Source organism: Misgurnus anguillicaudatus, chromosome 7, assembly GCF_027580225.2.
Source record: "Misgurnus anguillicaudatus chromosome 7, ASM2758022v2, whole genome shotgun sequence".
Lineage (NCBI taxonomy): Eukaryota > Metazoa > Chordata > Actinopteri > Cypriniformes > Cobitidae > Misgurnus > Misgurnus anguillicaudatus.
In genome coordinates, this window is record NC_073343.2 from 15,510,215 (window position 1) to 15,532,179 (window position 21,965).

General features: G+C 41.1%; 1 protein-coding gene across 4 annotated transcripts in view; it reads right to left on the minus strand.

Annotated features, from left to right (window-relative positions):
- cln8 (CLN8 transmembrane ER and ERGIC protein) overlaps positions 1 to 21,530 on the minus strand; it is a 128,429-nt gene extending 106,899 nt beyond the window's left edge. The window contains exons 1-2 of one of the 4 annotated variants that reach the window (XM_073869467.1): positions 21,372 to 21,524; positions 19,494 to 19,631 (exon numbers count right to left, since the gene is read on the minus strand). Coding sequence is in view for 1 of the 4 variants with exons in the window: in XM_073869465.1 (XP_073725566.1) it covers positions 21,251 to 21,272 (22 nt within the window). In the remaining 3 variants the exon portion in view is untranslated. The other 3 variants (XM_073869466.1, XM_073869465.1, XM_073869468.1) reach the window with 3 other exon arrangements.
- Between the last annotated feature and the right edge of the window lie 435 nt (positions 21,531 to 21,965).

Sequence of the window (21,965 nt, forward strand, 5' to 3'; positions counted from 1 at the left end):
CATGCTTTTGTTTAGATTTTGTTAGTGGATGGTAAGTTTTGGTGATGCCCGCCAATATGTAAAATCTGTTCTGAATAAAGGTTCAAGTTGCACTTCAGTGTGCCACCCTGTATTGTGTAATGTATTGAGAGTTGAATTGTTCATAATACATTTGCTGCATGTAGGTGGCAATACAGTGATTCAATTGATTAATCTTTAAGTTCTTGTTTCTTTTTTTGATAAAATATTGAACACACACACACAGACTACTGTGTCATTATGGCATAAATTGTAAAGTGAACAGCTGCATTTATGTTAAGTAGTCTAAATGAGTAAAGGTATCACAATGTGGCGCTGCTCAGCTGGCGACTCGCAGCTCGCTCCAAACAATTGGCTGTGTTTATTGTTATGTGCTCGTTTGTCAGCTAAATATGTGGGTGTTAAAGCTGGACTAAGAGTGGTGGATATAGGGCTGAAACGATTCATCGAGTTACTCGATTTACTCGATTCAAAAAATTCCTCGAGGCAAAAATTCTGCCTCGAAGCCTCGTTAAATTCCTATGACGCGCACTACACGCGCCGAGATCTGATTCACACAGACCGTTGTTCAATGTTCAGGAAGCACATCATAGCGCGTGGTTCATTTTGAATTTAGTTGGCGCGATGGCGGAGCGAATATGTCCATAAACGGCAGAGAGAGACTGTCTAAAGCTTGGGATCATTACATTCAGCATCTGAACTGAAAACATCCACTGTTGTTTCACCAAGCGTTAATGAAACAAGGTAACATAGCTTCCGCTGATTTTAATCCCATACTGTATTTGTAGCGATGTCGTTATGCGGTTTGACTAGATATGATGTTTAGCTTTGATGTTTTTAAGGAGTAAACGTATTCACGTTCAATTGCAGGACAGTATAGATTAAAAAAGAACCCCTTGACCAGGGGCGAAAATCTCATCTAAATGTTGGGGGGGACAATAAACATAACATTTTTCAAGAACAATTTTTGAAGGGGACACCAATAATACAGGCAAAATTGTACTTGCAAGGAAATGGGTACAGATAGAAAACGTTTCTCTTTCTCTATGAACGGACGCAAATTTAATTTTAATACATATGAATGCAGACGTGAAAAGAGTAATAAAATTTTCTACTTAAGTAAGAGTAAAGTTACTTTAATAATATTTTACTTAAGTAAAAGTAAAGTTACTGGTCTAAAAATCTACTCAAGTAAAAAGTAAGTCATTTTAATTTTAAGAGTAAAGTTACTTTTTTACAGCGGGGAGAGGTTTCTAGTATAGTTCACAAAGGAAGGATATATACATCTCAAACTATGTTTTTAATTGTAAACATCTCTACAATTAAAGTGGAATAACAAATGTTAATAAAATAAAAAGCTTTTTTATAACTAAGAAACATTTATGGAATTATTTAATGAGTTTTACAGGTGAGTTATGCACTTTTGAAGCAAAAATAATATGAGGTCAGCAGCTAGTAAATACAATCATTATATGAAGGTTGTAATTGATGTATTGCTAATAACATACATTATGTTATTAAACTATATACATAAATGAGCATATAATGAGATGAGTGCCATGGCTATACACTATACATCCTTTACACGTTTATTAGCTCCCAGACCTGTGTACCTGATGTCTTTCAATCTCTCTCTCTCGCGCTCTCTCTCTCTCTCTGCAATGTCTAATGATCTGCGCATTCTCGAGGACGTTCTTAAATTGTTTGACTTGACGCGAAGCTGCTAGACCTCGGAAGATAATGCGCATGTATTAAAAACGCATCGTGCAAATTAGCGGTTAAAACCCGGTCGGCAATTCTCAAACTCCGTACTCAAGAGCATGAACCCTAATTGAATGAAACAATCGCTTTGCGTCAAAGGCCAGGGGTTTCTTTTGTAAGAATTTAATCGAGGGTCTGCATTAGCCCGCGCCTGTCTCGTCCCTCTCCAACCTCTCCATGGTTCTTTTTGCGCGTTCCCCCGCCCATCAATCAATCATCCGACCGTGGCGCGTCTTTATCACCTTACTTTTTTATTTATTTTTACTCAGTAACGGATATGATTTAACATGTAGCGAAGTAACCTACAATACTTTAAACATACTTAAGTAAAAGTAAAGTACAGATTTTAAAAACTAGTAAAAGTACACAAAAAACTCAGTTACAGCAAGGTGAGTAAATGTAATTTGTTACTTTCAGCTCTGCCTCACCTCTGCATGAATGCATAAAAATGTTTTCTTGATCGTTTATCTGCTTCTGTTCTCAGAAAATGAAATATGTTCATGTTTATATGTCAACATAGTCCAGTTTTAAAACATATGAGGATAAACTGATAAGTGATGGGAAACGTTGTATTGTATATAGCTGATTAACGCGTCGGCTCCGTACACTTCTCTACCACCGGAATTTGTGTCGGTGGTGACCGGTGAGGTAAAAGGGGCGCGGGCAGTGGACCAAACCACTGTGAGGCAAGGGAGGGGGAATCAAAATGTTTAAAAGTTTTTTGTTGTTGCTCCGTTTGCATTTGTATTGTTTCACTTCTTACACACCTATTTTAAGTATTATAAATCATTAAATTATTTTCAATACACATATTCTAATGATATTTTAGGGGGGACAACCCTCAGATAGGGGGGTCCTGTCCCCCCCGACCCCCCCGGGATTTCCGCCCATGCCCTTGACACACACGCATGCACTACAGGTGTGTGTACCAAAAAACGGCACCACAGTGCAATCATATATGGGCAACTTGTAATCTGACATATTTTGTTCAATAATAATAATCTCTGTTTTATTGGAGTTTAGCATAAGGAAGTTATTCTCTCTCACGCGAGTCAGACCGATCGCGCAATGCATCACATATGCTTAAACTTATGTAGCCACGCAACAATAATTTCAGCATGCATTCACTGTATACAGCGGGACGTGATGTTGTGATTTTTCGAACGGATTCTTAACCTAAAATGCACCGCAATGCAAGTGATGCAAACCAAATGCAGCGTTCTATTGAAAAGTAATGTATGTATTTCTGCAGTACCAAAATGCAATGAAGCAACTGAACGTCTGACTGGGGTGTAACTCTTTCTCACGCACAGAACGCGTGCACACGCATAAACACAAGTGCACGTGCGCGCATACACACAGGTTGTTACCATAGCAAATAGGCTCACCCCAGAAATGATATATTATATGTTAAAAGCCTAATGGTAAATGCTGCAGGTGTAGAAATGTACATAAACCAGATATTTACTTTGATGTCAGGGCTAGATTACAGCATGAAACCTGTTGTGCATATTAATAAATTAAAGTGTTTAATTGTTGGCACTGGCACTTATAAACACTAAATGGGTAAAAAATTGAAATAAATAGGCTTATTTCTTGGAGCCAAATACCTCTGTTTTTTTTAGAAATTAAAGCCAAATGCTTGAACATTTTACAGCCAAGTCATTTTCGTTATGGATTATTTGTTTTGGTTGTTTAAAAACACACAAAAAAATTATCCGATTACTCGATTAATCGATCGATTCAGTGCTAGATTAATCGATTACAAAAAGAATCGATAGCTGCAGCCCTAGGTGGATATCCCTTTTAATCTGTATCTGACTTTTTATTGGACTCTTTTTATTACTTTTTAATCGGATTTGATCTGCTGGTGTTTTCACGTGCCGAGAGTGTTATGGAGGAACGGCGCAACAATAACAGCCAACCGACATACACTCGTATCGCACTCCTGAAAATTAATAAAGAGGAACTTGACGTACATGCTACACCCGGGCTGTTGGCTAGCATCCCAGGGGAATTGATACGATCTGCAAGCCGATGGAGAGAGAAACGATCTCGGCGGGCTGTAAGGGAAATGGATCCCAACCGGCGAACATGGTGGATAAGGAAGCGAGGGAGACGCGGTGGAATAAGGAGGAGATTGCGGCAGCGAAAACACCGACCAGCTCTACCTGCTGTGATCCTGGCCAACTTACGCTCTATAAACAACAAAAATGATGAAATACGGGCACTTGCAAGGTACTCTTTTGAATTTCGCGAGGCTGCTCTTCTCTGTTTCACTGAATCGTGGCTGCACACAGACGCTCCTGACTCACTGTATGATATCAGCGGTTTTTCACTTATAAGAGCAGATAGAACTGAAAACTCGGGGAAGAGTCGTGGAGAAGGGGTTTGCGTGTACGTAAATGAGCGGTGGTGTCGCCAGTACACAATCAAACAGACTATATGTAACACAGACTTTGAATTGTTGAGTATTGGAGTGAGACCATTTTATCTTCCTCGGGAGTTTGGCTGCATTTTGCTATTTGTTGTTTACGTTTCACCAAGCTGTAAGATACATCGTGCCGCTATATCAATAGCAGAATGTGTGCATAATCAACAACAACATTTTCCAGAACCTTACAGGTTGTGACATGTGAAACAAGGAGGGAAAACACACTGGATAAATGTTACATTAATCTCCCCAATGCCTATCAATCTAGGGCCAAACTAGTGTTGGGTGATATGCCCTATTTTCAGATCGTCCTATCGTCAGCCTGTGAGATCGGCGATACACGATGTTATCGGGGGGCGGGGCAGTAGTTTACTCTCTTTTTTATTTGATAATTTTTACTCATTATAACAAGTCACTTGATGGGTTGACAAAAAAAACAGGACCGCAACACCGTCATGACCGCAACCTTCTTAAAACTGATGCCATTAAAGCGAGCGCGTCATTTAAACCCTATCATGATTACTTAATAACTGTAAAACCATGCATCTGCGCACGCACACACAAGTGCGCGCAAATACAAACTATTCAATGCATTTATTTAGTGCTGTTGCAGAAGACTACACGTGTCAAGCAGTGGTGCTCTCATGAGGTGCCTTTTTAAACGCATCAGTCCAGCGGAACGCGATCATATTTTAAACACAATCATATAATATAGCTGCAAGCAGCGATGGCGGGCCCTCACACGTTTGTTTACCGCTACACGGTGCCTCCGAGAAAACGATGCACGGTGGGCAAGTGCATCAAGTGGGTAAATATCATGCTGCTACTGACCCATTTAGGTACTGTAGGTAAAAGAAACCCCACATTTTAGACAAACGGGGGCGCTAGTGAGCCACTAAATAGACACGCCTTTATCTGACGTTTTTGTCAACACTTAACAGCCGACAAATCTGATGTGTGTGCCAAATTTAAAGTTAATCTAAGCACACCAAGAGCCTTAAATATGCCTGACATAAAAGTAAAGTTTGACACGTTGCCATTGGAACAGCGTTAGAGATGTCAAAAATTACTTCGCAATTTAGCGTCTACAATGTCTCAGCATCATGTTGACAACTTCTGGTGTGAATTGCATTATTTCCCTAGAAGGAGTATTAAAAAGAACATTGCATGCGACTGTCAGGCTTAAATAAGCCTTTAAAATGAAAGTAAAAAGTTTGACGCGTTGCCATGGGAACAGCGTTTGAGATATCAAAAATCCCTTCACTATTTATCATCTCCAATGTCTCGGCATCATGTTGACCACGTTTGGTGTCAATCGCATGAATATCCTAGGAGTATTGAAAAGTTCACTGCATGCAACTGAAGGGCTTAAATATGCCTTTAAAATGAAAGTAAAGTTTGACGCGTTGTCATGGGAACAACGTTTGAGATATCAAAAATCCCTTCGCAATTTATCATCTACTATGTCTTGGCATCATGTTGACCACTTTTGGTGTCAATCGCATAAACATTCTAGGACGAGTATTTAAAAGAACATCACATGGAACTGTCAAAAAAAATCAACCTTTGTGACTGCAACACTTCCTGGCGCCTGGTGGTGGCGCTATACCCGAGACTTACAATAGGCACATCGATGCGATCGGAATCTTCAGACGAACAAACACCCCGCGTGTCATCACTATAAGACATTTTTTGCCTTAGATATTAGACACTTCCTGTTTCTCTGATTTCGCCATGACTTTGCCGCTTCGCCATGGCAGCACCGTTTGAGATATCAAAAATCCCTTCGCAATTTAGCAAGTCCAATGTCTTGACATCATGATCACCACATTTGGTGTCATTTGCATGGATCCCCTAGGAGGAGTATTCAAAAGTTCACCGCATGCATTTTTTAAACAATCCAAAATGGCGGACTTCCTGTTGGGCGGAGCTAAAATGTTAGAGGGCGAAAGTTGTTCGGGTCGATGAGATCTATATGTGTACCAACTTTCGTAAATGTGCGTACATGTTTGCTCGATCTGTGCACTCCTGTTTGTTTTTGCATTACAGGGGGCGCTACAGAGCCCCCGTGCCACGCCCGTGTTCCAGCCTTTGGCTTTCGGCGATCACGGACGACTCTGATGTCTGTGCCAAATTTCAAGAGTTTTCGAGTATGTTAAGGCCCCCAAAATGTCCAAAAGTGTTGAAAAAAATAAAAATAAAAATAAAATATAGCTGCAAGCAGCGATGGCGGGCCCTCGCACGTTATTATACCGCTGCACGGTGCCTTCGAGAAAACGATGCACGGTGGGCATGTGCATCAACTGGGTAAATATCAGTGGACTATTTCATGTTGCTGCTGATCCATTTAGGTACTGTAGGTAAAAGAAACCCCACATTTTAGACAAACAGGGCGCTAGTGAGCCATGAAATAGACACGCCTTTATCTGACGTTTTTTTCAACACTTAACAGCTGACAACTCTGATGTGTGTGCCAAATTTAAAATCAATCTAAGCACGCCAAGAGCCTTAAATATGCCTGAAATAAAAGTAAAGTTTGACGCGTTGCCATGGGAACAGCGTTCGAGATGTCAAAAATTCCTTCGCAATTTAGCGTCTACAATGTCTCAGCATCATTTTGACCACTTCTGGTGTCAATCGCATGAATCCTATAGGAGTAGTATTTAAAAGTTCACAGCATGTAACTGTCAGTCTTTAAATATGTGTAAAAATGAAAGTAAAGTTTGACACGTTGCCATGGGAACAGCCTTCAAGATATCAAAAATCCCTTCGCAATTTATCATCTACAATGTCTCAGCATCATGTTGACCACTTTTGGTGTCAATCGCATGAATATCCTAGAAGGAGTATTTAAAAGAACATTGGGTGGAACTGTCAAAAAAATCAACCTTTGTGACTGACACACTTCCTGCCGCCTGCTGGTGGCGCTATAACCGGGAGTCACAATAGGCACATCGATGCGATCGGAATCTTCAGACGAACAAACACCCCGCATGTCATCACAATAAGACATTTTTTGCTTTAGATATTAGACACTTCCTGTTTCTCTGATTTCGCCATGAATTTGTCGCTTCGCCATGGCAGAACCGTTCGAGATATCAAAAATCCCTTCGCAATTTAGCAAGTACAATGTCTCGACATCATGATCACCACGTTTGGTGTCAATCCCATAAATCCCCTGGAAGGAGTATTTAAAAGTTCAATGCATGCGGTTTTTAAACCATCCAAAATAGCCGACTTCCTGTTGGGCGGAGCTTAAATGTTAGAGGGCGAAAGTTGTTCGGGTCGATGAGATCTATATGCGTACCAACTCTCGTACATGTGCGTACATTTTTGCCCGATCTGTGCCCCAATGTTTGTTTTTGAATTACAGGGGGCGTTACAGAGCTCCCTTGCCACGCCCGTGGTCCAGCCTTTGCCCGGACCTGATGGCCGACGACTCTGACGTCTGTGCAAAATTTCAAGAGTTTTTGAGTATGTTAAGGCCCCCAAATTGCCCCGAAACGTAAAAAAAAGATAAAATAAAAAAAATAATAATAAAAATAATAATCCAAGCAAAAACAATAGGGCTTCGCACCTTTCGGTGCAGGCCATTCTGGCCTGCTCCTCGGTGCTCGGGCCCTAAATATAGCTGCAAGCAGCGATGGCGGGCCCTCGCACGTTTTTTTACCGCTACACGGTGCCTCCGAGAAAACGATGCACGGTGGGCATGTGCATCAAGTGGGTAAATATCAGTGGGCTATTTCATGTTGCTACTGACCCATTTAGGTACTGTAGGTAAAAGAAACCCCACATTTTAGACAAACGGGGGCGCTAGTGAGACACTAAATAGACACACCTTTATCTGACCTTTTTGTCAACACTTAACAGCCGACAACTCTGATGTGTGTGCCAAATATAAATTTAATCTAAGCACGCCAAGAGCCTTAAATATGCCTGAAATAAAAGTAAAGTTTGACGTGTTGCCATAGGAACAGCGTTCGAGATGTCAAAAATTCCTTCGCAATTTAGCATCTACAATGTCTCAGCATCATGTTGACCACTTCTGGTGTCAATAACATTATTTACCTAGAAAGAGTATTTAAAAGAACATCGCATGCAACTGTAATGCTTAAATAAGCCTTTAAAATTAAAGTAAAATTTGTCGCGTTGCCATAGGAAAAACATTCGAGATATCAAAAATCCCTTCGCAATTTATCATCTACAATGTCTCAGCATCATGTTGACCACTTTTGGTGTCAATTGCATGAATATCCTAGAAGGAGTATTTAAAAGTTCACTGCATGAAACTGTAAGGCTTAAATATGCCTTTAAAATGAAAGTAAAGTTTGACACGTTGCCATGGGAACAGCGTTCGAGATATCAAAAATCCCTTCGCAATTTATCATCTACTATGCCTCAGCATCATGTTGACCACTTTTGGTGTCAATTGCATGATTTTTCTAGAAGGAGTATTTAAAAGAACATTCCCTTGAACTATCAAAAAAATCCAGCTTTGTAAATGAAACACTTCCTGCCGCCTGGTGGTGGCGCTATACCCAGGAGTCACAATAGGCGCATCGATGCGATCGGAATCTTCAGACGAACAAACAACCCGTGTGTCATCACAATAAGATATTTTTTGCCATAGATATTAGACACTTCCTGTTTCTCTGATTTCACCATGACTTTGCCGCTTCGCCATGGCAACACCGTTCGAGATATCAAAAATCCCTTCGCAATTTAGCAAGTCCAATGTCTTGACATCATGATCACCACGTTTGGTGTCATTTGCATGAATCCCCTAGGAGGAGTATTCAAAAGTTCACCGCATGCATTTTTTAAACAATCCAAAATGGCCGACTTCCTGTTGGGCGGGGCTAAAATGTTAGAGGGCGAAAGTTGTTCGGGTCGATGAGATCTATATGTGTACCAACTTTCGTAAATGTGCGTACATGTTTGCCCGATCTGCGCAATCCTGTTTGTTTTTGCATTACAGGGGGCGCTACAGAGCCCCCGTGCCACGCCCGTGTTCCAGCCTTTGCCCGTTCGCAATGACGGACGACTCTGATGTCTGTGCCAAATTTCAAGAGTTTTCGAGTATGTTAAGGCACCCAAAATGCTCAAAAGTGTTAAAAAAAATAATAATAATAAAAAAAAAAAAAAAAAGAATAAATCCGAGCAAAAACAATAGGGCTTCGCACCTACGGTGCAGGCCATTCTGGCCTGCTCCTCGGTGCTCGGGCCCTAAAAATATAGCTGCAAGCAGCAATGGCGGGCCCTCGCACGTTTTTTTACCGCTACACGGTGCGTCCGAGAAAACGATGCACGGTGGGCAATGGCATCAAGTGGGTAAAATATCAGTGGGCTATTTAATGTTGTTTCTGAGCCATTTGGGGACTGTAGGTAAAAGAAACCCCACATTTTAGACAAACAGGGGCACTAGTGAGCCACTTAAGAGACACGCCTTTATCTGACCTTTTTGTCAACACTTAACAGCCGAAAACTCTGATGTGTGTGCCAAATTTAAAGTTCAACTAAGCACGCCAAGAGCCTTAAACATGCCTGAAATTAAAGTAAAGTTTGACGCGTTGCCATGGGAACAGCGTTCGAGATGTCAAAAATTCCTTCGCAATTTATCATCTACAATGTCTCGGCATCATGTTGACCACTTCTCGTGTCAATCGCATGAAAATCCTAGGAGGAGTATTTAAAAGTTAACTGTATGCAACTGAAAGGCTTAAATATGCCTTTAAAATGAAAGTAAAGTTTGACGAGTTGCCATGGGAATAGCGTTTGAGATATCAAAAATCCCTTCGCAATTTATCATCTACAATATCTCGGCATCATGGTGACGACTTTTGGTGTCAATCGCATGAAAATCTTAGAAGGAGTATTTAAAAGAACATTGCATGGAACTTTCAAAAAAATCCAGCTTTGTGACTGACACACTTCCTGGTGCCTGCTGGTGGCGCTATACCCGGGAGTCACAATAGGCACATCGATGCGATCGGAATCTTCAGACGAACAAACAACCCACGTGTCATTACAATAAGACATTTTTTGCCTTAGATATTAAACACTTCCTGTTTCTCTGATTTCGCAATAAGTTTGTCGGCTCGCCATGGCAGAACCGTTCGAGATATCAAAAATCCCTTCGCAATTTAGCAAGTACAATGTCTCGGCATCATGATCACCACGTTTGGTGTCAATAGCATGAATCCCCTAGGAGGAGTATTTAAAAGTTCATTGAATGCATTTTTAAAACAATCCAAAATGGCCGACTTCCTGTTGGGCGGAGCTATTAGGTTTGAGTGCGAAAGTTGTTCAGGTCGATGAGTTCTATATGTGTACCAACTTTTGTACATGTGTGTACATGTTTGCCCGATCTGTGCCCCAATGTTTGTTTTTGAATTACAGGGGGCGCTACAGAGCTCCCTTGCCACGCCCGTGGTCCAGCCTTTGCCCGGACCTGATGGCCGACGACTCTGACGTCTGTGCAAAATTTCAAGAGTTTTTGAGTATGTTAAGGCCCCCAAATTGCCCCGAAACGTAAAAAAAAAAATAATAATAATAAAAAATATAGCTGCAAGCAGCGATGGCGGGCCCTCGCACGTTTTTTTACCGCTACACGGTGCCTCCGAAAAAACGATGCACGGTGGGCAAGGGCATCAAGTGGGTAAATATCAGTGGACTATTTCATGTTGCTACAGATCCATTTAGGTACTGTAGGTAAAAGAAACCCCACATGTTAGACAAACGGGGGCGCTAGTGAGACACTAAATAGACACACCTTTATCTGACCTTTTTGTCAACACTTAACAGCCGACAACTCTGATGTGTGTGCCAAATTTAAATTTAATCTAAGCACGCCAAGAGCCTTAAATATGCCTGAAATAAAAGTAAAGTTTGACGTGTTGCCATGGGAACAGCATTCGAGATGTCAAAAATCCTTCGCAATTTATCATCTACAATGTCTCAGCATCATGTTGACCACTTTTGGTGTCAATCGCATGAATACCCTAGAAGGAGTATTTAAAAGTTCACTGCATGAAACTGTAAGGCTTAAATATGCCTTTAAAATGAAAGTAAAGTTTGACAGGTTGCCATGGGAACAGCGTTCGAGATATCAAAAATCCCTTCGCAATTTATCATCTACTATGCCTCAGCATCATGTTGACCACTTTTGGTGTCAATTGCATGATTTTTCTAGAAGGAGTACTTAAAAGAACATTGCCTGGAACTGTCAAAAAAATCCAGCTTTGTAAATGACACACTTCCTGCCGCCTGGTGGTGGCGCTATACCCAGGAGTCACAATAGGCGCATCGATGCGATCGGAATCTTCAGACGAACAATCACCCCGTGTGTCATCACAATAAGATATTTTTTGCCATAGATATTAGACAATTCCTGTTTCTCTGATTTCACCATGACTTTGCCGCTTCGCCATGGCAACACCGTTCGAGATATCAAAAATCCCTTCGCAATTTAGCAAGTCCAATGTCTTGACATCATAATCACCACGTTTGGTGTCATTTGCATGAATCCCCTAGGAGGAGTATTCAAAAGTTCACGGCATGCATTTTTTAAACAATCCAAAATGGCGGACTTCCTGTTGGGCGGAGCTAAAATGTTAGAGGGCGAAAGTTGTTCGGGTCGATGAGATCTATATGTGTACCAACTTTCGTAAATGTGCGTACATGTTTGCCCGATCTGCGCACTCCTGTTTGTTTTTGCATTACAGGGGGCGCTACAGAGCCCCCGTGCCACGCCCGTGTTCCAGCCTTTGCCCGTTCGCAATGACGGACGACTCTGACGTCTGTGCCAAATTTCAAGAGTTTTCGAGTATGTTAAGGCACCCAAAATTCTAAAAATTTTTAAAAAAAATAAAAATAATAAAAAAAAAAAAAAAAAAAAAGAATAAATCCGAGCAAAAACAATAGGGCTTCGCACCTACGGTGCAGGCCATTCTGGCCTGCTCCTCGGTGCTCGGGCCCTAATAATAATCCGAGCAAAAACAATAGGGCTTCGCACCTTTCGGTGCAGGCCATTCTGGCCTGCTCCTCGGTGCTCGGGCCCTAAAAATAAAAATAATAATCCGAGCAAAAACAATAGGGCTTCGCACCTTTCGGTGCAGGCCATTCTGGCCTGCTCCTCGGTGCTCGGGCCCTAATTAAACACAAGGGACGTGTTGCTACAACTCATTGAAATGCATATCATAAACAGGATAAATACCTAGTGATCTGACTTCAGACAGAGCGCAGCTCTCTACACGTACGCGAGAGTGAGAGAGAGGCGCTAATATGCAGCGGGTCATATTTTAAACAAAAAGTAAAGTTTGTCTCAGCTCGCATGAAACGCATTAAACTGAACAAATAAGGATTACTACTTTAGTTTATGTTTAGACTGCGGACAGACGCGAGAGCGCGTGCACAGAGAGAAGCGCAGCTGCTCATGACGCGGCGCGCTGGATTTAGTGGTAGAAGGAGACCAAGACGCGCGCAATCGCGCATTAAGTGCAGGTACGTGCAAGAAGGAATACTCTATTTACAAGCTCTCCGCGTAAAGTGAAGCCCACAAACCCTCATGTGAGGAAAAGCATGCATTGTCGGTGTTAATATAAAACTATGATGATAATAAATTTAATAATAACCATTCGCCAACTATCGTCTTGACTATCGCCATGAAAGCCTGCCATTGGCGATATGTCTGAAGATCGTCGATACACGATACTATCGTCTATCGGCACAACCCTAGGCCAAACCACCAATTTCTAATTCTGATCACAATGTAGTATATCTTATCCCGACGTACATATCAAAATTAAGGAGTCGTAAACCAGACAACAAGGAGATTCGACAGTGGACTGATGACAGCAGAGAGCAGGGCTCGAAATTGCGACCATTTTGGTCGCATATGCGACCGAAATTTAATCTGTGCGACCTTAAAATATATTTGGGAGCATTTGTGCGACTGCCCATTTTGTTGTGACGCGAGTTGATTGTGATCCTGCGTGCTGGCGCTGTCCCAGGTTCAGTGTTCTCTCCAACGATACATAACCAATCAAATTTCACCATTAAGTTCTTGCGTTTAATAAAGACCGCAGATTGGCCAATATGAGTGTCAGTCATTCCTTGTTGCCGTGAAGCGCGGAAATGTGAAAAGACGAACGCGTCGCGAGCATGACGAGAGCGAGCCGATTACAGCCAAGGTTATTACTGTATTTTTTTGACGATCCGAATTCAAATGTAACTCCACCACCGGAAAATACGAGTTGACGTTAAACCTTTCAGAGAGAGTGTCTTAAAGATTTCGAGTGTCTCCGCTATGAAAATGTAACTTACTGTGTTTACTGTAAATCCTGTAAAACGGCGTTAATGGCGGAATCAAAACATTTTAAGCGCCGACATACCTTGCTTAAACATGGTGAAAGTGCCAAAAACACAAGACGTGTCATGACAAATGTGTTTATTATTGATGGAGACACCGACCTGTCTGTCAAAGTGTGTTTGATGGTGTATGTGCGCATGCGCTGGTGAATGGACATTCGACAAACATTTGTGGTCCATGTTGCTGTGGAATACGACAATGCTGATGGTATGTTTTTGTTGTATTTTTTAAAACATTGCCTATTTAGTAGTAAAAGCATCCTGGTAATGCAGTTATCAATACCAATATATATTAGCCTTCTATATTAGGGTCACTTTTAATCAGTGTTTTACGTGTTTGCTAGATTTTCTATGCAATCTTAATAATGTTACCTGTAATTGTTAAATTATTATTGCTGCTATACTATTTCAACAGCATTTGGGTATTCATTTAGGAATTTATGCAGCAAAAAATAAAATAAAATAAAATAAAATAGAAGACCAACTTTTAAATGCTGGCCATAGGACATGTAAAGCCCGGTGGTGGTGTTTTATTTTTAATAAAATAAATCTATTAACATTTACATTGTAGTTTTGGTGCTTTTTAATTTTTGGATGGATGCGCCTAAATTTTTGCTGGTGCTCCTAACTCTTTAAAGTTGGGAGCACCAGTGCTACCAAATAAAAAAGTTAATTTTGAGCCCTGAGAGAGGAACTGGGAGCTTGTTTTGACTGCACGGATTGGGAAGTGTTGAGGGGGGACACATTGGAAGAAACATGTACTGCAACAACAGACTATATTAACTTCTGTGTACAGTCAATAATACCAACAAAAACAGTTAAGGTGTATCCTAACAATAAACATTTTGTAACAAAAGATATTAAACAAGTAATAAATCTGAGAAAACTAGCTTTTAAGAATAAGGACAAAATGGAGCTGCAAAAAACAAACAGAGAAGTAAGAGGAAAACTAAGGAAGGCAAAGGAGGCACACAGAAAACAACTAGAGGACGCTTTCAAGGCTGGCAACCCACGCAAAACGTGGGATACAATGAAAAACATGACAGGCATGCCAGGTAAACACAGGAGGCCTTTTGTGACTAGTGATGAGCTAACCTCTGCTACTGAACTGAACACTTTCTTTTAGAGCCCGACCGATTTATCGTTTTGCCGATTTTATTGGCCGATATGAGCATGTCGCAGATATATCTGTATCGGCGTATAAGCCGCAGATATGCGCCGATATGAACGTTTGTTACAGAACACATTAAATGCATTTGAAAGATGTAAGTACTTGTTTGTCCAGCAGAGTGCGCCATACTGGTTGCTAATGGTGACCCAGATCACTCACTGTAGTGACACCAGCCAATCCCCCACCCCCTTCACTTCAGTCAGCCTCTTCAATCTCTCAGTTCAGGTGGCATGGAAGCAGTCACGCAGTGTCTTCTTCACAACATTTTTACACCTGGTATTAAGACGCGCTTTGGTCGATTGGATTATAAATGGACAAGAGAGACGCATTCCCGCTTACATTTGGTGTTTTTAATCCGTCTCTTTGTCGACTTGCGAGTTAAAACGCAAGCGGGAGAAATGACGCGAGACGGAGAAATGACGTGCTAAACTACGTGCAGCCGTGCACTTATATATCACTATATGAGATTACTGCTGCTTGTGTTGTTAGTTAAGATGCTAATTTCAGAGCAATTGATTCAATAAGCTCGCGCAACTCTACACCCTTGCTAAATAAAAGAGGCGGAGCGAAGACGCTTTAGTTTTATAAAAGTCTAAAGTTTGCACGGAACCCTGGGTTTGTGTAATAAAAACGTTGTGCACAACATTGAACATAGCGTACATTAGTATGTGCTCCGTCAAGCATTGTCTTCGTAACTGTGAGTGGCTAACTAATTTGTGAAGTACACAACTTACTGTAAAGCTAATAATCAATGACTTCATAAGTTTCTCTTTATAACGTTATTCTCGTCAAAACTGCAAATGATGCAAGTTTTATGTCTTTTGTTCTCTTTGTGTTTTAAAGTTATTTATAATAAGTCAAGTTTACTGTTTAGTGCACTGATATCCAACTAATTTTGGATAATAAAGTTTATTGTTAACTTCTTGCCTATAGTACATATCTTTGTCACATCAATATAAGTGTTGGATCACCACATTTGTGAGTGATCACCACATTTGTGAGTGATCATTGGATTGCATTGTATTTATTCATATACAGTATACAGTGGGGCAAAAAAGTATTTAGTCAGCTACCAATTGTTCAAGTTCTCACACTTAAAAAGATGAGAGAGGCCTGTAATTTTTGTCAAAGGTACACGTCAACTATGAGAGACAAAATGAGGAAAAAAAATCCAGAGAATCACATTGTCTGATTTTTTAGGAATTTATTTGTAAATTATGGTGAAAGATAAGTATTTGGTCAATAACAAAAGTTTATGTCAATACTTTGTTATATACCCTTTGTTGGCAATGACAGAGATCAAACGTTTTCTGTAAGTCTCCACAAGGTTTTTACATATTGTTGCTGGTAGTTTGGCCCATTCCTCCATGCAGATCTCCTCTAGAGCAGTGATGTTTTAGGGCTGTCGCTGGGCAACACAGATTTTCAACTCCCTCCAAAGATTTTGAGATCTGGAGACTGGCTAGGCCACTCCAGGACCTTGAAATTATTCTTACGAAGCCACTCCTTCTTTGCCCGGGCGGTATGTTTGGGATCACTGCCACACTGAAAGACCCAGCCACGTTTCATCTTCAATGTCCTTGCTGACGAAAGGAGGTTTTGAGTCAAAATCTCACGATACATGGCCCCATTCATTCTTTCCTTAACTCGGATCAGTCGTCCTGGTCCCTTTGCAGAAAAACAGACCCAAAGCATGAGGTTTCCACCCCCATGCTTCACAGTAGGTATGGTGTTCTTTGGATGCAACTCAGCATCTTTCTCCTCCAAACACAAGAAGTTGAGTTTCTACCTAAAAGTTATGTTTTGGTTTCATCTGACCATATGACATTCTCCCACTCTTCTTCTGGATCATCCAAATGCTCTCTAGCAAACTTCAGACGGGTCCGAACATGTACTGGCTTAAGCAGGTGGACACATCTGGCACTGCAGGAATTGAGTCCCTGGCTGCATAGTGTGTTACTGATGGTAGCCTTTGTTACTTTGGTCCCAGCTCTCTGCAGGTCATTCACTAGGTTCCCCCATGTGGTTCTGGGATTTTTGCTCACCATTCTGGTGATAATTTTTACCCTACGGGATGAGATCTTGCGTGGAGCCCCAGATCGAGGGACATTATCAGTGTTCTTGTATGTCATTCATTTTCTAATAATTGCTCTCACAGTTGATTTCTTCACAACAAGCTGCTTACCTATTGCAGATTCAGTCTTCCCATCCTGGTGCAGGTCTACAATTTTGTTTCTGGTGTCCTTTGACAGCTCTTTGGTCTTGGCCATAGTTGAGTTTGCATTCTGACTGTTTTAGGTTGTGGACAGGTGTCTTTTATACTGCTAACAAGTTCAAACAGGTGCCATTAATACAGGTAACAAGTGGAGGACAGAGGATCCTCTTAAAGAAGAAGTTACAGGTCTGTGAGAGAAAGAAATCTTGCTTTTTTGTTATTGACCAAATACTTATTTTCCACCATAAATTGCAAATAAATTCTTAAAAAATCACACAATGTGATTTTCTGGATTTTTTTCCTCATTTTGTCTCTCATAGTTGAAGTGTACCTATGATGAAAATTACAGGCCTCTCTCATCTTTTTAAGTGGGAGAACTTGCACAATTGGTGGTTGACTAAATACTTTTTTGCCCCACTGTATTATGTTAAAGTATATAGTGTATTCTATGTACAGTACTGTAGTATAATATACTGTAGTACATACTGAACTATAATATACACAAAGAATATCGGCCGATATATCGTTATCGGTCTTTTTTTACTCCCTAATATCTGTATCGGCATCGGCCCGAAAAAACGCATATCGGTCGGGCTCTACTTTCTTTACAAGGTTTGAAACCTCTGGGAGCATGGAGAGATGCAGGGAGGTGCTGGAGTCTGTTATAGTGAGCTCAGAGGACAGAGTGACAATTACAGTGGGTCAAGTGCAAAACGTTTTTTGTCAGCTTAATCCACGTAAGGCCACCGGACCAGACAACATCGCTGCCTCTATTTTGAAAACTTACAGCAAGGAGCTAGCTTCAGTGTGGCAACCTATCTTCCAGCAGTCCCTGGATACACATACTGTTCCCATGGCTTGGAAGACATCGCACATCATCCCTCTACCAAAGAAATCATCTCCCCAGGAGTGCAATGACTTTAGACCTGTGGCATTAACATCTGTATTAATGAAGTCGTTGGAAAAAATTATATCTTCTGTACTCTCTAAATCTATACAGGATATACTGGATCCGTTTCAGTTCGCATACAGGCAACAGCGCAGCACGGAGGATGCTGTTGGTACTCTCATGCATCTAGTCTCAAAACATTTGGACACTCCAAGGATAAATCCTTATGCCAGGGTATTGTTCATCGACTTCTCCTCTGCTTTCAATACAATAAGACCAGATATACTCTTATCTAAAATGGCTCAAATAGGTACGAATCCATATCTCATTCACTGGTACAGTTCCTTTCTCACTAACAGGCAACAGCTGGTTAGGGTCAATAACACCTATTCCCCCATGGTTGTAACTAGCTGTGGGGCCCCACAAGGATGTGTAAGCTCTCCTCTGCTCTTCACACTGTATACAAACGATTGTGTTACCTCTGTTCCCAACTACCATTTCATCAAATTTTCTGCTGATACTGCGCTGGTAGCTCTGATGAAGAAGGGGGAGGGAGCTGACCTTTATGTGGAAACAGTGAGTAATCTGGTAAAGTGGTGTGATCTAAATGCCCTCATCCTCAATACACAGAAAACTGAGGAAATAATCTTCGGCACCTCTCATGAGTGCGACATCACACCAATAACCATTCATAATCAAACCATTAAACAGAAATCATCATTTAAATATCTTGGAGTGTACGTGGACAGAGATCTAGCCTGGACCCATCATGTAGATTATATCTGCAGCAAAGTACAGCAGAGAATCTACTTTTCAAGGAGACTAAGGTCATTCGGAGCGAGCAAGGAAATCCTGTGTCTTTTCTATGATTCAACAATTCGAAGCATTCTGCAGTATGGAGGTGCAGTGTGGTTTGGGGGCCTTTCAGTTCAGCTGAAGAACAGGATTTTACGGCTTCTGGGAGTTTGTTCCAAGTTGGTGGGACATTCAGTGGAGAAAGCGTTCACGGAAAGCCACTTGCTGCACACCGTCAGATTGGCTGATAAAATCTCACAGGACCCTTCCCATGTGTTGCATGCGGAGTACCAACTCCTGCCCTCCGGGAGGCGCTATAGGGTCCCAGACTGCAGAAAGAACAAATATAAGCACTCCTTTGTTCCTCTGTCAATATCCCTATTAAATCAAAGTATGAGGGCAAAGAAATGACGGTTTTCCCACTCACCTTCACTTTTATTATTTTTAATATTAGTATTACCACTCTGGTAGGGCACGGTATCCCTCTTATTACTTAAGTATATATGTATATTTTTAATGTTGTCTATATGTTTTAGTATGGTTTTTATGTTGTTGTGTTATGTGGTAATTGATGGAGCTTGTACTGCAAGACAAATTTCCGTGTACACGGACAATAAAGTGCTATCTCATCTCATCTCTCTCATGTATTTCTAATACAGGAACGGCAAATTAGCATGTTACCTTTTACAAATGAAAATGATTCAATAAATAAATATGCCGCAAGTTTAACCCCCCCAATGGTAGACCTAAAGTTACGCCCTTGCCCACTTGTCATGTCTCTATGCCCCACACTGACTTTGAGAAACGCTGAGCTAACTTAACAGCTAACTTATATGGGTACCTCTGTTTGGTCAGGATTTTTCCTCTTTTTGGCTGGTGTCGACCAACAATGAAAAATCGTTGTCTGGCTCGACTGGCTGCCTTTCAGTGTCCTTTTCATCATGCCCCGTCAGCTTTCTCCAACCATTCATCCCAGCCACTGCGCATGCGCAAAATAGTGAACTCAAACTTGGGAGAGAAAGCGGGTTGGGTAATACCAAGTAGTCTGTGCAGGGGGTACACTACAGATTATTTAAAATATAATACTATCTTTCTTGCTGGCAAATGAAATTAATAAAGAAAACGAAAAAAAAGTGTACATAAGAATATTTCATATTTATTTTAATCTGAATGATGTGATGATTTTGGGGGGGGGTTATATTAGCTGGACTTGATTTTTGTGGGGGTCATGACACGCGTAACCCCCGTGCAAATTACGCGCATGATTATTACTAAGCTACTACATTAATTCTGTTCTCTCCTGTATTTCCTACAATGACATATTACATGTTCTACTGTTAAAAAAAATTCACATAAACCACTCTCATCCTACTAAAGCTAATCTTGCATTTAATCCTGAATGACCTTCCTTCCTGTTTTTTCCCCTTATGCTCTTGTTAGGGCGCAGTCACACCAAAAGCGCTTTAAACGCTTGCAAACCGCGCCGCACTGCTCTTTTTTAAAAAAGGCAGTGCGTCGCGGCTTTTCATATTGCTAAGCAACCACCGAGTCAGCTGTCTTGTCAATAAAAAATTTAAGCGTGAGCGCTCTTATGCTGTTAACTGTCATATTAGCAGAAACTTTAAAAAGAGGACGCTTGCTCTGACCTTGTTTGAGGGTGAGAGGTGCACAAACACGCAGGAGAGAGTGAGCGAGTGGAGTCCGGTTCTTCAAAGCAACTGTAAACTTCCCTCACCACAACGTAAGGCCCGCCTCTCCCCTCATTCGATTGGACAATGGAAGACGCGAATGACGTCAGGCGCTTCTCCGCTCTCAGCGCTCCTTCAAAAACGCGTGCGCGGCAGGCGGCAGAAAACCGCAAGGTGCTCGGCGCGCATAAACAGCACGCAAACGCGCCCTGCCCATAGAACAGTGTTTCCCAACCCTGGTCCTCGGGCACCCCCTCCCAGAAAGTTTTAGATGTCTCCTTATTTAACACACCTGATTTAACTCATCAGCTTGTTAGGGACACATGTTTACCATTTTGGAAGGAGGCTGATGAGTCAAATCAGGTGTTTTAAATAAGGAGACATCTAAAACTTTCTGGGAGGGGGTGCCCGAGGACCAGGATTGGGAAACACTGCCATAGAATATCATTCAAAAAAGGCGCCTGCAACTGCCATAAACGCTTTTGGTGTGACTGGCCCCTTAGTCTCTACATATTTACCATTTTTCTTCTAAAGATAATCTTAAGAAAATCTAAGTGTACTTATCTGTGCTATTGTGAGACACCATGACTAAAATATGCTAAAAATGTATTTAAAAATTTATTCAGGTACCACTTGTAGTAAATTTGAAAAGTTAATTACAAGTGGTAAATAAATACATTTTCTATTTTTGCTGGTTAATTATAAACAATAGCATCACCACAGCATCACTCAGGGAAACTAATTAAAACAGTTAAAATCATGTCTAGATGTTCACTTAACCTGCGTTTAAACAAATACAAATACCTTAATAAATACTACTGATCGCAGTCGGTTGATTTTCATTGACGAGTAAATTGGTGACAAAATTATTCACATTTTTGTCCTGTGTATATGCTAGTAAAATACTTACCAGTACGATTAAACATGATCATTATTTGTTCCCTGAACGTTTATGGTGCTCCGTCGTGTGTTAAAGTTTGTTGTGTCTAAAAGTTTAGCATTGTAATACTCATAGTATTTGTTGTTCCTACCTTTTGTAGACTCAGACCGAAGGAATCCGTTTCCGCTAAACGTCTACAATCACATTATTTCCAACGTGGCATACAGCTAAACTATAAAGTTATTATGTGTTGTGTTTGCAGCTCGCATTCCGCAACACAGCGGACCACACAATCACGTGACTTTTCGATCACATGACCAAGTTTACCAGATAGGCTTGTTCGACTTCATGCGGAGCCAGAAAAACAGACTGGTGGATGACGTCAAGATACCGCGAGAGCGAATCAAGAAATCATACGGAGACGTCTATTTTCGAATCGCTCTGGCGATAGTTTTATGTCACCCGCCTGTCAGTTCTTGCAGCGCTGCATAAAGTCGAACCAGCCTGATGGTCGCTTTCTAAGCACGTGCTTCGAAACCTTTACGAAACTTTAGGCTTGTTTAAGATGAGCAAAATCTACGCAGAATTGATCACCGCCCAGCAAACACAAAAACGTTATAAAAGTTTTTTTCACGTTGTGAAAAAAATTTGACAAATGTCGGTTATAAATACGTATTTTCACAACGTTGCAAAAACGTTTTAATAAGGTAATCTGAACGTCACCCTGCAACGTTTAAAAACGTTA